Source organism: Macrotis lagotis, chromosome 5 (genome assembly GCF_037893015.1).
Source record: "Macrotis lagotis isolate mMagLag1 chromosome 5, bilby.v1.9.chrom.fasta, whole genome shotgun sequence".
NCBI lineage: Eukaryota > Metazoa > Chordata > Mammalia > Peramelemorphia > Peramelidae > Macrotis > Macrotis lagotis.
In genome coordinates this window covers 134,891,017-134,908,179 of record NC_133662.1, presented here as the reverse complement: position 1 = coordinate 134,908,179, position 17,163 = coordinate 134,891,017, and the positions used below count along the sequence as shown (strand labels likewise).

At 33.5% G+C, this 17,163-nt stretch overlaps 2 protein-coding genes across 8 annotated transcripts in view; one reads left to right on the top strand and one right to left on the bottom strand.

The window, feature by feature from the left end:
- RSPO3 (R-spondin 3) overlaps positions 1-17,163 on the bottom strand; it is a 642,258-nt gene that overhangs the window by 164,030 nt on the left and 461,065 nt on the right. The window lies entirely within an intron of this gene.
- KIAA0408 (KIAA0408 ortholog) overlaps positions 1,294-17,163 on the top strand; it is a 28,892-nt gene continuing 13,022 nt past the window's right edge. Inside the window, exons 1-5 of one of the 7 annotated variants that reach the window (XM_074187543.1) lie at positions 1,294-1,531; positions 5,154-5,383; positions 11,246-11,525; positions 15,722-16,084; positions 16,170-16,249. In XM_074187543.1, coding sequence (XP_074043644.1) covers positions 11,391-11,525; positions 15,722-16,084; positions 16,170-16,249 — 578 coding nt within the window. In that variant the 5' untranslated portion in view covers positions 1,294-1,531; positions 5,154-5,383; positions 11,246-11,390. Of the gene's footprint in view, positions 1,677-5,153; positions 5,384-11,245; positions 11,526-15,721; positions 16,085-16,169; positions 16,250-17,163 lie in introns of all 7 variants that reach the window. The other 6 variants (XM_074187546.1, XM_074187542.1, XM_074187549.1 and 3 more) reach the window with 6 other exon arrangements.

Sequence of the window (17,163 nt, the reverse complement as noted above, 5' to 3'; positions counted from 1 at the left end):
GGTTGTTGCACTGAAGGGATGAGCAAGTCCATCAAAGTTGATCATCACCCCCATGTTGCTGTTAGGGTGTACAATGTTTTTCTGGTTCTGCTCATCTCACTCAGCATCAATTCATTCAAATCTTTCCAGGCTTCTCATAAGGTAGATCTTATTATGACAATGAGGAATGCGTTTCTTGTTGTTCAGTCACATCCCACTTTTCATGACCCCATTTAAAGTTTTCTTGCCAAAGATACTGTAGTGATTTGTTATTTCCTTCTCTAGCTCCTTTTACAGATGAGGAAACTGAGGCAAACAGGGTTTTTCACCAGGGTCACACAGCAAATAAGTGTCTGAGGTCAGATCTGAACTCAGGAAGATGTCTTTTTGACTCTACCTACTGCTGCATTAGTCCTTTCTTTAGTATTCATTTTCAATGACTGACATAGACAGAAATCTGTTATTTTTTAAGATTGTAGCTTTTTTGTGGTAATAGAAAGAACTAATCTTAGAGTTAGGAAGACTCAAATTCAAATTCCACATTTGACTTTTTTCTGAGCTGTACGAACTGGTGGAGGCGACAATCTCTATGAACTTCAGCCTCCTGACATGAAAGTAGGAATTATGAAAAGATTAAATGAGATAATATACAGATAAAGACCTTTATAAATCTTAAAGCAGTATATACTAGTAGCATATAAAAATTACTAGATTAGAGAAAGGCTATGGGAATGTACATAGAGAATTATGATCTGTAATAGTTTTTTTATACAGATCCTATATCTTCTGAGCAAAAACACAATTTCCAAATGGTATTTATATAGAATAATTTAGGAATTGCTTGGTTTTTTAATCCTGGAGTCTGAGCAATCTAGAGTTGGAAAGAATAGTTTCCCCCCCTTTCCCCTCCCCACCTACCCCCCCCCTTAAAAACCTACCAAGTAGTGAATACCTATCTGATTGGTATACCAGGACCTAGCCACACAACTTCAGGTGATGCTGAAATATATACATTGAGACTACATGGCAGGTAGTTTAAAAAAATAAGACCTTGAAAACAAGAGTTAAAATTTCCTTACAAAAGAGATCTAAAATGGGCCATTGTCATCCGTTTGATATTAACATCAGCTCTTTTGGCAGGCTTGAAAATACTGGGCTATGCTATAAAGCTAAAAATGTCCTGGACCTAAAGTTGTTTACACAAAATATGAACAGATCTAAAGTTACAGAGCTGGGGTTGGAAGAGGTGGCTCCAAGGCCATCCTCCCCACAGCTGACGTCACGCCAGTCCCAGCTGCTGGTCTGACGCTGAGCTGAACTGTATTTTTTTACTCTGTAAAAGTATTGAAGGATTCAGAGGCTTGTTTGTGTTGCTGTGCTGAATTATCTCCTAAAGGAGTGCAATTCACAGAGCTGGGAACTTCTTTTCCTAATCTCATAGCTATACATTCCATTTGTTTTCTCTGCTATATTTGCCTGTGGACAGACTAAACTTTCAAAGGATTTCCTCCCGGCAAAAAACAAAAAACAAAATAAAAGAGAGAGAGAGAAGGTATGTTTTTATTTCTGGAAGCCTAAAAGTGTGCATTTAATTGTTATAAAATAGAGAGGGAATGATATGTTTTAAAACCTTGAAACTGCTGGAGCCCAGGATTAAACATCTGTCTCTGCCTGTGTCTGTGCTTTGAAACAATGAGGTATGTTGTAACGGTTTGTGCTCAGTTCCAAAGGGGGGAAAGACCCTTCAACTACTTAGATGCTTTAGACTTTTTTTTATGAGAAAATGCTGACAATACTATCAAATAGTCTGGCTTCTACTTTTGTTTGACTAGTGTGTTCTGAAAGGGACTTTGGGGAGGTCTAGTTTTTCTAAATGTGGAGTTAAAAAATGCTCAGTCTCAAGATTTTAAAAGTAAGCAAACTCACTTTCATACAAGCTTATCATTTTCTTATAAAGCATTAAGTATATTTATCAAATTTGGGAAGAACTTTATCTCCATAACAGGTTAATGTCTCGAAAAAGGAAAAAAAAATAATTACTATATCTTCTGACGTAAAGACAAGTTAATTTTAGATACCTGCATCTTTATGACAAAGGTTTATTTTAAAAACCAATTATTTTATTATTGTTATTATTTCTTGAAAGAGAGGAAGCTATATATATATATTATTGTTATATATATATATATATATATATATATATATATATATATATATATGTTATATCTAGAGAGATGGGCCCTTGGTCAGAAAAACCTGTGTTCATGTCTCACCTCTGACTCTGTGCAAAACCCTTCTAAGGCCCAAGAAGCTCTTTATGCTTTGAATTGCAGAAAAAAAATGTGTATTTGCAAAGGGAGAATAAACTCCTCACTGGAGAGGAGAGAGAGAGAGAGAGAGAGAGAGAGAGAGAGAGAGAGAGAGAGAGAGAGAAAGATACAATGAGAAAGACAGATAGACAAAGTGTGTCAGTCCTTATGAGAGAGGGAAGCTAATGCTGAAATCTGTGGCTAAGTTTTGATAATGCTCCATAGACTTAAGTTCAATAAATTTAAATAAATCTACCCTAAATAAACCTTTGGGCAGCTAGATGGCACAGTGGATATTGCAACAGGCCTGTAGTCAGGAACATATGAGTTCACATCCAGCCCTGGATATTTACTAACTGTGTGACCCTAGGGAAGTCACTTGACACTATTTGCCTCAGTTTTCCCATCTATAAAATGAGCTGGAAAAGGAAATGGCAAACTGCTCCAGTCAGTATCTTTGCCAAGAAAACCCCAAAGGGGATCACAAGAATCAGATATGACTAAAATAACTGAACAACAAGAATTCAAGGACCAAAACAGATTTTGGATAAGAATTATAAAGTGTGAAAAGGCAAGGGTATTTTCAAGAGAAGGCAAAGGAAGGATGGTGTCTAATCCAAAAATCCTAATTTTGGCAAATGGAAAAGCTTAGTAAGCATCAAAGGTAGGATTTGAATCTAGACCCTCTGACTGCAGAGTCAGTCTTCTTTGCATTATAGCTTTATTTTATCTCTATATCCCCAGCACCGAGTTCAGTAATTTACACATTAGAGGTATTATAAGGGCAGCAAAGTAGCATAATGGATAAAATATCCAACCAGAAGTCAAGAACACTAATCCTAATGAGTTCAAATCCAGCCTCAAAAACCTTCTACCTGTTAACCCTTGTCAAGTCACTCAACCTTGTTTGCCTTAGTTTCCTCATCTGTAAAAAAATGAACTAAAGAAGGAAATGGCAAACTACCCCAGTCATTTTGCCAGAAAAAAACCCCAAATGGAGTCACAGAGTTGAACATAACTGAAAAATGATTGGTAAGCAGAAACACAGATTATAGAGGGAAAGGGAACCTCCAAAGCCATCTTTTGACTTTTTACAGGTGAAGAAACTAAAATCAGCAATGTTGTCAGTTGCCCACAATCAGCCAGACAGAGCTAATATTTGAATCCAAAATCTCTGACTCCAGTTCTTTCTAACAACATGTTGCCTTCTTTGTTTATTGAATTTCTTAGTTGATTGTCTTCAAGTGCCAGCTCCCTCACAGCTATTGGAGCTATAAGAAAAACTTAGGAATGATAGAATTATTCAGTTCTCCTGTTACTTTCTTCTTGTTCTCACTAGACCATTTTGATTTAATCTTCAGAACTGAATGGAGTGCAATGGGACAGTTAGAACAACTCAGAGAGTGGACCTTAAAAATCTTCCCTTTCTCCCACACAGATACCAAAGTCTGTGGGAGAGAAGGCAACAGAAAAGCCTGTAGGAGCTAGAAACAAAATGGGACTTTTATAGCTGCCTCAGTATTATCAGTAAATGGTGACTGTAGTCAAGAGTCACATATTTTTAAAATATGCTTCCTACTATGACATGTATCTCAGTTTTATTGCATAGCTCTTTCTATAAAAGATTGATAAACTTATATCTTCTTTATAATAAAACAAGGATTATTATAGCCTTAAATTGTATAGGTATTAGCTATGTTAATTTAAAGTAAGAACATACCTCTAAATATTTATTCTGTACTCTACCACTGGGACACTTAAGGCTGATGAGAATGATTAAGGATGGAAGAACTTATACTTAATTTGTCTTCTTTGAAAATATGCAATTAAAAAATTATATTAAATCACTTGCTTCTTGGGGAGGTGGAAGAAAAAGAAGGGGGGAAATGTGGAACTAAAATCATAAAAAATGAATGTTGAATATTATCTTTACATGTAGTTGGAAAAAAAGAAAAAATTTTAAAAGAGAAAATATGCAATTAAGTAAAGGTCAAAATTAAAAACCATTTCAGAGAAGCAAGTTTTTATCCAAAGTTATTGTCTTTACCTTATAGACATATAATGCTTTATTTTTTTAAATTATGTCAAGAGGTGAATCAACTTTCTTCCTCCACATATTTAATATGTAGGAGATCTGAGAAATATTCAAGGATAGAAAAGAATATTGGAGGGGAAAACAGATAGGAACCTGAAAATGGGTGGAGATGGATCTGAGAAGTCGCCTGGGGAATAGGAATTTGCTGGAAAATTTGGGGATGACAGAGGCTAGGGACATAAAATGAGTGTAAGGCTATCTGGGGCAGGGCAGTAAGAGGATTGAAAAAGAAAAGAATGGGGGCAGCCACAGGGAGGAACTCAGAAGAGGCCAAAGTACTACAATGCTTGTCCTTCCACCCCAACTCTAGGCCTATATTCTTTATTTTTAGGTTGTTTTTTTCTTTGCAAGGCAATGGGGTTAAGTGACTTGCCCAAGGCTACACAGCTAGGTAATTATAAAGTGTCTGAGGCCAGATGTGAACTCAGGTACTCCTGACTCCAGGGTCAGTGCTCTATCTACTGTGCCACCTAGCTGCCCCTTAGGCCTATATTCTTAAACAGATAATTGGAGCTCTTGATGACACCCCATTATCCTATCTTCAATCTTTTGAGATTTAGTATCCTCAATATACACAATAGCTGTCTTTATCATTTTCATTGTTTCTCCTTCATAATTTCATATTGGGTGCTGTGGCATATTAGTGTCCACCAAGAGCCTTCTCATTGCCAATTTGTAACATTTATTTTTAAAAATTTGACTTAAGCTATACTTGCAGAATCCTTCATAATCTTCATCCATCTCTCTTTCCTTCTCTTCCTTCATTTAAGGATTTAAAATGGACCTAAAACAAAGATAAGGGGCTTCAAATGTCTGCCCAAATTTTGACATAGAGACCCACAGATAACATGTTGTCTTTTGGAAATTGTATGCCAGTCCTTGTTTTTGATCTTCAAATATTACTTTCCTGGCCCTAAGCAAAAGCTTTGGCCCCAGAGAGGTGTAAATTCTGTCCACTAGCTGTCTTCCATATATTAAGAGAGGAGTTTGACATTCTTAGGTAAGTACAGAATTAGATTTTCCTTTAAGAAAGTCATTTGGATAAGGGAAGAAAGTGTGTTTCTTGGGACAATCCTGATTTATTTTTCCCATGGTTAGTCTTTAGATGGGTGAAAACAGGAGTGTGTGTGTGTGTGTGTGTGTGTGTGTGTGTGTGTGTGTACACTATAATTTCGAATAGGTTCAGAAAGACCTAAGAAAGGAACAGAAAAGGTAAAACCTTTGAAGTTAATACATTCTAAATAAGTGTCAAATAAACCAGGAAGGGCTCTATTCTCCAAGGGGGGATGGAGGAGGGAGAAAGATTTTTCAAAATTACTGATGTGTAAATTATGCCAATAATCCTTCAATGTTACTGATTTGACTGGTAGGACAAGGTAAAAGAACTTTTTCCCCTTCTTTTCTTCTTTTCTCTAGGACCTAAATAGGCTCTTGTAGATTAACCAACCTCCCTTTTCTCTTCTCTAATGTAAATGATACATAAAATATCACAAGACTTTGGAATTCTAGTGAATTAACTACTCCCATTTTTTAAGCCAGTTTATAAAAACCAATAACTGTCTACATTGCCCATTGCCTGTCCCTAAGGTCAAATTTCGTGAGCAGGGTAGGTTAAAAATAAAATGAAAGAAAATCCAAATGAATACACATTTATCAAGTGCTTATTATATTCATTATACTGTATTAGGTTCTGAGGAGTATAGCTATAAAAAGTAAACATTCTGCCTTCAAAAAACTTATATTTTACTGGAAAGATATAGTATATGTGCTCCAAAGTATCTGTAATATCATCCATAAAATTATCCTCTTCAATGATGGGGCTTGAAAAACTTGACCATCTATATTCTCCTATGATTTTGCCACAGGAATTTTACCCAATATGTTAGTGTCCTTTCTTGAGGTCTCTTGAATTGTGTGGATACCAAAGGACCCCACAGATTGTCCATCAATGTTATCCTTTGCACTTGTCACTCAACCATCATATCTGCTTTTTCAACCAATGTTTCTCTTGAGACATCATTTTCATTGTTTCTCCTTCATAATTTCTTTCTTGTTGGGTGTTGTGGCATATTAGTGTCCACCAAGAGTTTTCTCATTGCCAATTTGTAGGATTCATTTTAAAAAATTGAGTTCCAAATTTTCTCCCAACTACATCCTTTCTCATTGAAAAGCAAGCAATTTGACACAGGTTATACATGTGGAGTTATGCAAAACATTTCATATTAGTCATGTTATTAAAATACAGACCAAAAAAGGCATGAAGAATAAAGTAAAAAGGTTTGCTTCAATCTGCATTTACACTCCATTAGTTCCTTCTCTGCAGATGAAGAGCATTTTTCATCATAAATCCTTTGCTGAAAACAAGTCATTCACAGTCAATCATCATACAATATTGTTATTACTTTATATAATATTCTCCTCATTCTGCTCACTTCACTTTGCATAAGTTCTTGTAAATCCTGGAAAGGTTTTTTTAAAGCAACCTGTTTGTCCTATCTTACAGCACAATAGTATTTCATTTCAATCATATACTACAACTTGTTTTGCCATTCCCCAGTTGATAGGTATCCCTTCAATTCCATCCTATTTCACCAACTTATCCTCTTTTCATCCTCTCCCTCTCAAAAGTGTTTCCTTCTGGGCATTGTTTCCCTCAATTTACCTTCCCTTCTATCAGTCTCCTTCCCTTCCCTTCTCTTATATCTTTCCCTTTCTTCTTTCCTGTAGATAGATTTCTATATACAACTAAGTGTGTCTCATTCTCTCTTTGAGTCAATTCTGATTAGAATAAGGTTCAAGTGTTATTTTCCTACATTCCCACATCTTCCCCTTTATTGTAAAAACCCTCTTGTGCCTCTTTTATGTAAGATATTCTGCCTCTCCCTCTCCCTTCCCCTTCTAAGTGGATCCCTCTTTTTCACTCATTAATTTTATTTTTACATATTATTCCATCACAGTTAACTCTTACCCATATTCTCTTTCCATGTATATTGTTCTAACTTCCCTAATAATGATAAAGTTCTTAGAAGTTACAAGTATCATCTTCCTATGTAGTAACATAAACATGTTGAATCCCATTTGATTTCTCTTTCCTGTTTACCTTTTTATGCTTATATCTTGTATTTGAAACTCAAATTCTCTATTATCGCTGGTCTTTTCATCAGGAATGGTTGAAAGTTCTTTATTGCATTGAATATTCATTTTTTCTTCTGAAGGATTGTATAATACTTTTGATGAGTAGATTATTCTTGGTTGTAACCCTAACCCCCTTTGTACTGTAGAATATCATATTTCAAGACCTCTGATCCTTTAAAGTAAAACCTGTTAAATCCTGACTGTGGCTTCATGACATTTGAATTATTTCTTTCTGACTATTTTGAATATTTTCTCCTTGACCTAGGAATTCTGAAATTTGGTTGTACTATTCCTAGGAGTATTCATTTGGGGATCTCTTTCAGGAGTTGATTGGTAGATTTTTTTCAATTTCTATTTTACCATCTAGTTCTAGAATAACAGTGATGTCTAGACACTTTTATCATGGCCTTTTGGTAGTTCAATAATTCTTAAATTATCTTTCCTCAATCTATTTTCTAGCTTAGTTGTTTTTCCCCAATGAATTATTTCACATTTTCTTCTTTTTTCATTCTTTTGGCTTTGCTTTATTGTTTTTGTTGCCTCATAGAATCATTAGCTTTCACTTATGCAATTCTAATTTTAAAGGACGTATTTTGGGTGGTGAATTTTATTCCTACTTTTCCATTTGGTTAATTCTACATTTTAAGGAGAATTTTTGAACATTTTTTCTATGTGGTCATTTTTGCTTTTTTAAGGAATTCACTTCAGTGAATCTTTACACATCTCTTTTTTTTTTCATTTGACTATTTCTGCTTTTTGAGGCATTTTTCTCTTCAGTGGATTCTGTGTCTCTTTTACCATTTGACCTATTCTGTTTGATAATGTGTTATTTTCTTCAGCATTTTTGTAACTCCTTTACTAAGCTATTTAATTTGTACTGAGTGCATAGTTATGATAAACTCTTTTACATGATTATGGATAGCATATTAAAGACTTCATCTTTCTGTGACTTCATGTACAGAGCATAATGGCATTGATAAATAGCACCAACTGGCAAATCTTACCATTAATAAGGAATTCTTCCTCAATTTGCACTTTGAATTGCATATCCTTTTTGACAACATTAAAAATATCTTTTTTTAGTATATGCTTCATTTGATATTAATCATCATTGAATACCTCTTTTATATTGGGGATAGCTAGGGTTGCAGTGGATAGAGCACTGATCTTGGAGACAGGAGGTCAGGAGTTCAAAACCCACCTTAGATACTTGACTCTTACTAGTTGTGTGACCTTGGGCAAGTCACTTAACTCTGATTGCCTCACATCCAGAGCCATCTCCATTTGACCTGATTCATATCTGGCCACTGGATCCAGGTGGCTCTGGAGGAGAAAGTCAGGCTGGCGACTTAGTACAGCACCCCCTCCCTCAAATCCAATTCATATACTTGTCATGATATCACTTCCTTGTTGTGATCTTCTTCAAAAATGAAGGACAAATATCATTATTATTATTATTATTATTTTGATATATGTGTAAGATAGACATTGTTGAAGGAGATCCTTGAAGTAACATTTTGTTCTAGTAAATAAAATTCTTATTTATAATCAATCAACAATGATTCTGAATATTGGAGAAAATTGGAGATTTTATTTATTAAGTTCTTATTAAATTCTACAAGGAATTTCTTTCTTTATTCTCTGAGACATATTAATGCAGAGCCTACAGTTACTTTCATGGTATTCATTTCTGCAGATAATTAACATGATCATGGCAGTTCTGGCCAAGTTGCCCATGAAATTATTTTTCTTGTTCCCTTTAAACTTATTAAGTTTATTAAACTAAAATCCACCACTCTTGAATTTGTTTCCCTGTTTTTAAAAATAGTAATAATGTGAAGATTGGCATCATTTCATGTCAATAATACATCCATTCACTGATCATTTGACAAGTAGCTCTTATTTAGAGAACCAGTAGCTAAAGTGATATATATATATATATATATATATATATATATAAAAAGATCCATAGTTCTTAGGAAATTAGATGCAGTTAAATACATACATGGTAATTTGTGAAGGTAGATGGAACAAACTTGGGGTATCATCAAAGGTTTTGTGTAGAAGGCTAACCTGAGCCTTGAAGGAAGCTAAGAATTAGAAGAAATAGGTGTATAGCTGAGTGCATTTCAAACAACAGTAGGTGTGGGGGGACAATCTGTACAGAGACAGGAGACAGAATACTGAGTTCAAGGAACACTCTATTGTACATATGAAGACAATTGAAAAGGAACCATATAAAGTAAAAATTATGAAGAGTTTTAAATGCCTCTGACACTTGCTAGTTTTGTAACCATGCGCAAGGCACTTAATCTCTCTGAGGCTCAAGTAAGCCTCTGAGACTACGTGAATTAAAATCTATGTAAACTACTGAAGAGATTTCTTCTATCTACTGATGTAATGACATTGGGTTTTCCTAGGCTGACTGAATCTTTATATTTATTTTACAACTATTTTAAGCAAGGTCAGTAAATGCTAAATTTTGACTTTTAGTGTCATTGGGGTAAGATATCAGATGACACCTAGAACATTGTTGAATGTCAAAAGAACTCACTCAATTTTTTTACAGTAAGGAGTTATATACAGTATTACAGGCTTGACTTATCTCTCAAATAAAGTAATGATTGACAAGCAAGTGGCCTAAAGCAACAACTCCTACCAAATTAGTCTATTTTGTGCCAGCAATCAGAATTTTATGTCAGATCCCCCCCCCAAAAGGAACCCATATAAAAGGCCTATTGACAATTTATCTTTACAATGTTCTTAACATTTAGCAAAGTGCATTTAATACAATTTCTCAAATGAAAAACTTGCTTATTGAGAAAGGTCAAGACAGAGAATTGAAAATGTCCTCCTTTAATCTTTTAAATAAAAAATTATTGCTATGGTAAAATATAAATATTAATTAGTATTGCTCATTATTAAAGAATGATTAGGAGCTTACTCAGTGTTCTTTAATCTTTATTAGTCACTGCTTAACTCAATCCTGTTTTTTCTAGATGAGTAAAATGTATCAAACTTCTTGAATTTCAACTGTCTAGACAAATTGTATCATCTAGTAGATGAAAGGGAAAGTATGCATGTATAGATTTTATACTATGAATTTTCAGATCATTTTAATATTTCAGCATAATTTAAGTAAAATTATTACTAATTTTTAAAGTTATTATTTTATAAATTTTAACCTGATTGACTTAGAAGTTTTTGTTTTTATTTAAGATCCTTTTAACTTAATATTGAACTGCCTGAGCCTTTGAATAATGGTAACAATGATGTAGTTGGTTGCAAATGAGTCAAAGACTTATGTGGAAAGCTACAGCAAATTAGGGAAACTGATTTAATTATGTTATATTCTGCCATAGTCATATAGTCAAGATCTCAGCCTTTTGTTTCATTTAGGCATTTTGATCTGATAAACTTAATCATTAATATTCACAAAAGAATCACTGTCTAGGAGTTGTCATATTTTAAAAAACAATTACAACATGCAAATGCATCATACTCAAGTATTTGGGCTATTTGTCTTTCTTGGAGAACAAAGTTTCCAGCATTAATTTCCTTTTCTTAGTCAGATTTCTATCATCAAGTTTTCTTCTTTCCGATCCAATTTTCTTACATTTTGTTTACTATTCTTTGGTTGTTGATATTATGATAAAGTTCATTTTCAGAAAGCAAATGGATTTGGAACTGTATCTTGTTATATTTATACTGTGATCTATTTTAAAAGCTAGACACAAAGGCAAGAAAGATTGTTTCAAATAAAGTAACCCCCAACCTCCAAGAATCAGTAAGGAGAAACAAAGAAGAATTTTAAAAATTCAAAAAAACAAAAACAAAACAAACCTCTCTTCACTGACTCTTACTCTGTTACCATGGACCTACATAAACAATGGGAGACTACAGAGACAAACTGGATTAAGGAAAGGATGGAATTACTGGACCAATTTGACAATGAAAGGAAGGAGTGGGAAAGTCAATGGAAAGTTATGCAGAAGAAGATAGAAGAGGTAAGTGATGGTTTATTGTGAATATCTTATAAATTCCAAGATTTAAATGATTCTCTTTTGTTAACATTTGTCTTTGGATACCACCTTTACCATTTTCCCTCTTTTCAGACATTAGGTTGCCACTATTGTGACATTTCTTTAGATGAGCAACATAGGCATAAATTCATCTATTATTAGGGAGTATTAGGGAGAGAAGAAATATACTCATTTTATAATACTGAATAGAATTTTTTTAAAAATTGAAATATTATTCCTATATATTTTAAGATTAAATTTATCATTTAATTGCTCAAATTATGTACAGTTGCCAGAGAGACTATAGATATGAAATGAGATCCATGAAGTTTCCAATAAAATTTAATTAGAAAAACATTACTCAGTAAAATTACAATTGGGTATTAGAAAATAAAACTTTCTAACTTGGATATTGTATATGAATTTTCTCTCCCTAAAGAAATTATAGTCTACATAGTACAGAAAAATAAAAAGGTGTCATGCATCAAGAAGCAATGGCATCATGTTGTGAGATTTATTTTGGCAGTCTCTGCTCTATTTATTAGTGACATTCAATAGAAAAGGGATTATGATAGATGGCATACCACAACCTTGACACAAATAGTAATTTTTTCTCTATGAACCATTACTCACTCTGTCAAGCTGTCATCAGGTGACAGCTTTAGTATTCTTACTTGTGTATATATGTGGACATAAATATCCCCCTCAAAATTAATTAATTTAAATTTGCTTCCTTTGGATAACATTTATATTATTTATTTTTATATCTGTGTCTATACCTCCAAAGACAGTAGGTTAGCAAGCATTAAGTAGTTACTAATATTAAAATATAAGTAAATTTGGAAAATAGAGAGAAACCATTGAATAGCAATGATGTTTCTGCTAATAAGAAAAGAAATCCCTGTAGATTTGTAGATAGCCCAGGCTAGAAAGAGAACAGCATGACCTTTAAAATATCTTGAAGGAAAGCATATCTATTCCACAACATAGTTCTGAGAAAGTCTTACTTTCCCTTTCCCCTCTTCTGCTTATAGATTTATGATATATATTTTGATGCAAGGCTACTGGATCAAATCACTGTTGAAAGTTAGAGTGCAATCTTGACCTGTCCTACATTTATGAATTAATTATCCTGCCTTGATTGATTTAAAATTTTCATATGGTGGCCTTATATAGACAAAAACACAAGTTCATCAAGTCATCAAGTGAAGGAAGAGTAAGGAGGGGGGAACCATCCACAAAATCATCAAACCAATTATTTGGTGCCATGTACTTTAAATAGTCTTGGGGGGAAGAAGGGGAGGACTGTAATAGGTCCAGGTAATGATGGACTTGCCTGTGATTCTCCAGAGACTGTTCTCTGGTTCTTCTAGTTAGGCAGTTTTCAATCCTTTTGGTCTGACTAGCATTTTGCACTCATAAAAATTATTGAGATCCTTAAAGAGCTTTTGTTTATTTGGGTTATATATATCAATATTTATGGAATTAAAAATTAAAGCATAACTTTTTTCATTTAGAATAACAATAAACAATTAAATGTTAACAATTATTTTATGAAAAAATAGTTATTTTTCCAAAACAAAAATTTTAGTAGAAATTTAGCGAATCATTATATATATATATATATATATATATATATATATATATATTTAAAACTTTTAAAAGTGGGGGCAGCTGGGTGGCACTGTGGATAGAGCACTGACAGAGCACTGACCCAGGAGTTAGACACTTAATAATTGCCTACATGTGTGACCTTGGGTAAGTCATTTAACCCCATTGCCTTAAACCAAATAAAAATTTAAAAAAAAACTCTTTTAAAAGTATCTGACCTAATAGATCTAAGCTGGATTCTGTTCTATATTTTTCTGTTCAGTCTCTTATGACAAGGTGTTTTGGTTGATACACATGAAGAAAATTCAGTATCACACAGATATGCAGTTGGAAAAGTATTTTAACAGATAAATAACCTTTTAGTATCACAAAAACAGTTTTAATTTCATGGACTCCTTGAAAGCAACTCAGGGATTCCTAGGGAATGGTGAAGCACACTTTATGAATTGCTGCCCTAATCCAAAGATCTTTATCATTTTTTTGAATTATGTACCCTTTTGGCAGTGTAATGAAACCTATAGACTGCTTCTCAGAATCACATTTTAAGATTCATAAAATAAAATACATAGGATTACAAAAGAGATCAATTATGCTGGAAATAGCTATCAAAAATTTTTTTAAAAACAATAGCTAGGTGGCATAGTGGATAGAGCACCAGCCCTGGAGTTAGGAGGATATGAGTTCCCATTTGGCCTCAGACAACTAATAATTACCTTTCTGTATGACCTTGGGCAAGCCACTTGACCTCATTGCCTTGCAAAAAAAAAAGTTATGAGTACCAAACTTAAGAAGCTCTATCTTAAATTTTAATTTAATTTAAATTGCATGCCTATGAAACAATATTTGGTTCAAACAGACATTAGTGTTGCACTGACTACAAAAAAAATTATGATAAAGAGACAAAGGAAACAGGTCCTTAATTCTATAATTGAGAGAACATGCATTCTACAAGACAGAGAGGGGATCTAGTCAGTTTAGACATATAAAAAATAATTGGAATGGATATACTATATTATTACATAAGCATAGTTCATTATTAATATTTTAAATGTTTGTTTCTATGGCCCTTCCTAAAAGATCAAAATTGTGCAACACCCTATTTTGAATAAGTTTGACAAACATTAGTCAGCATGGCATGCAAGGATATGTGGAATTAAGATGTTGCCTTTATCATTTCAGGATCTTGGATACCTAATCAGATTAAATAAAATAAAAACCAGTTTTGTAATTCCACCATTTGCTTTGAAATAATCTATTTAGATAAAACTACAAGCTTGTTCATTCATAATTTTTCTATGTTATCCTGGTCAAATATAGATATTTAGGCAACTTACAGTGGTTTGTAGATTCTACTTTACCATTTAGCATTACTTAAATAAAGAATACCTGCACTATATTTAAAGGCAACCCAGTTGTGGTGATGAAATCATATTTCGGATCCACCTTCTAGTTCTTTTATCCTTTATGGCCTTGGTTTTCACTGCCCAAGCAAAGGTTGTATATTATAGTACAGTCTCAGTTAATTGGACCCTTTGGGACCAAGCACAATCTTGATGAATAAGATTCTGAATAATTGGAAAGGATGTCCTGAGGTTCCTCCTTGAGATAGCAAGAGGTAGCATGATGTAGCTAAAAGAACACTCTACTTGGAATCAGAAGACCTCAGTGTGGGTCTTAGTTCCCCCATTTATTATTTGTATGATCTTTAATGAATCAAAATTTCTCTGACTCTCACCTTCCTCACTTATAGAATAGAAAAAAAGAATTCTTATACTCTCCACCTCACAAGATAGTTATGATGCTTATAATAAAAAGTTATATAGAATGATATAACCTTTATAACTCTATTAAATGTAATATATTATTCTTATTATAAAGAATTCTATTATGATTATAATTTCCTATTCTCCATGTATTACTCTGTAATTACTATTTCTTCAATACTTCTATACTAGAACAGTCAGGAAAATAAAAAAAATCTGAATCAGAATCAGAATCCAAGAATTTTAAAATCAGAAGGGCTTCCAGATAGCATTTCTTCTAGTGCATACTCAAAAGTATTACTTGATAATCAAGTCTTTGGAAGGAAACCCACTCCCTCTCAAAGCAGCTTTATCCATTCTCAGATAACTCTAATTATTTGAAGATCTTTCCTTATGTTAAACTTAAATTTCTTCACAGGCCAGATAAATAAGTTAATGATAATATTTAATCAAATAACATATTAATGTCTTTCTTTACTCATCTCGTATCATTTGTTTATCACAACTTTGTGAGATAGGTGGGTTATTCTTATTTCCATTTTGTAGATGAGGAGCTGGGGTACAGAGAAGCTGCATCCTTGCCCAAGGTCACAAGTTTAGTGTGTGGCTGAACCAGGACTAGCCCTTTGCATAGCTATCATAGAACAATTCTATAAGATCAATAAATCCTCTCTTCTAAAATGGCTTTGAAGTTCTTAGATATAGAGTACCATAAAAGATTCAGCTCATTCATTGATAATAAAACACAACTAACATAAGACTGAAAAATGACATTGTGAATGAGATGTAATTTTATTGCCTTTCTAGCTCTGCCAGGAAGTAAAGCTCAGGAGGGAGAGCAAGAAGAATGACTGTTTCAAAACTGTTAAACATGATAAGAATGGCCAAAGCAAAATGACACCATTTTCACCACATTCCCCAAATTCAGGACAACATGATTGTGCAGTGCTGAGTGATCAATTCTGTCCTATGAGTCTAAATCCGGATACTTCGAAAGGAGGTAGCTTCCTTGAGGAAAAAAATCAAATAAGCAAGGAACAAATAACAATGAGAAAATCCAAAACGTTCATGGATCCTCTGGCGTTAAAGAACCAAAAGAAATGTGAGGGTGGGTCTGACTTGAAGATTTTTGAGGAAGAAAGAAAGAGCTGCACTAATGCCCTCAATACAGTAAGTAAAATATGAACATGAAGTTCATTCTAAATAAATATTTACATTTCAAGGTGCTAACATGACATTGTTTGTATATGTAAAGGCTCTTGAGGAACTTGCCAAAGTTAGTGAAGAATTATGCAACTTTCAAGAGGAAATTCAAAAGAGATCTAACTACAGAAGGTAGGTTGGTACATTTATGGTTCTTTCATGTTGAGAAACAATACTTTTCAGTTAAAATGACACTATTTGGAGCTTGAATATGTCTCCAAATGAAACTTAAAGTCATTAGAACCTTGATTTGATTATATATTGTACTACTTTCTTAAAAGCTAGCATCTTCTCCAAAAGAGAAAATTATACAACTATTGACTGTGTAATTTCTACCTTCTAGTAGCTAATCCATTTTCACCATAACCCCCTCAACAAATTTCATTTTTTGAGTGTTTAGTTAACATAGTTTGGCCATAAGACATTGATAAGATGGTTAAATCATGAATTTAGAGTTGATATGTAATCCAGTCCTTCATACAAAGAAACTACCTTATTTAACTAAGGCTCCCACATAGCTCTTGAAGCTAGTCACTCCTCCATTGCTGCTAAGGCTTAATAACAGGTTCTTCCCTTCGGTTTCCTTCATCAAACAAAATATTTGATGAGAGAAAATTGAAATTGAAAGACAGCAATAAGTTAGTGTGATTTTCTAGAAATATAGAAGAAATTAAATTAACAAGATTGATTGAGATATGTAAACTGACTGGGAGAGTATCATCTAAAGTCAATGAGAAAAGGGTACTGAGTTGTGTAGAGATGGAAATGGTTTGCTACATCCACAGAGCATTAAACTGAATATCTATTATTTTGGGTCACTACAGTATTTCTTTGAATGCCTAGACATTCTCATGTTTCTAATCCTCTGTTTGAGGTTTGATACTTTCATTTTACTGACTTTAAGGGCTAATTTCCTAATGTTAACAGAATTAAAATGTGATACTTTTATGAGATAGTTGTTTTTTGGAGGCTTTCTTTTTTTAAAAAATTTGGAGTATAGAATTAGATTGGGGGAGGGCAGGGGAACTGGAATTAAGTTAATTGTC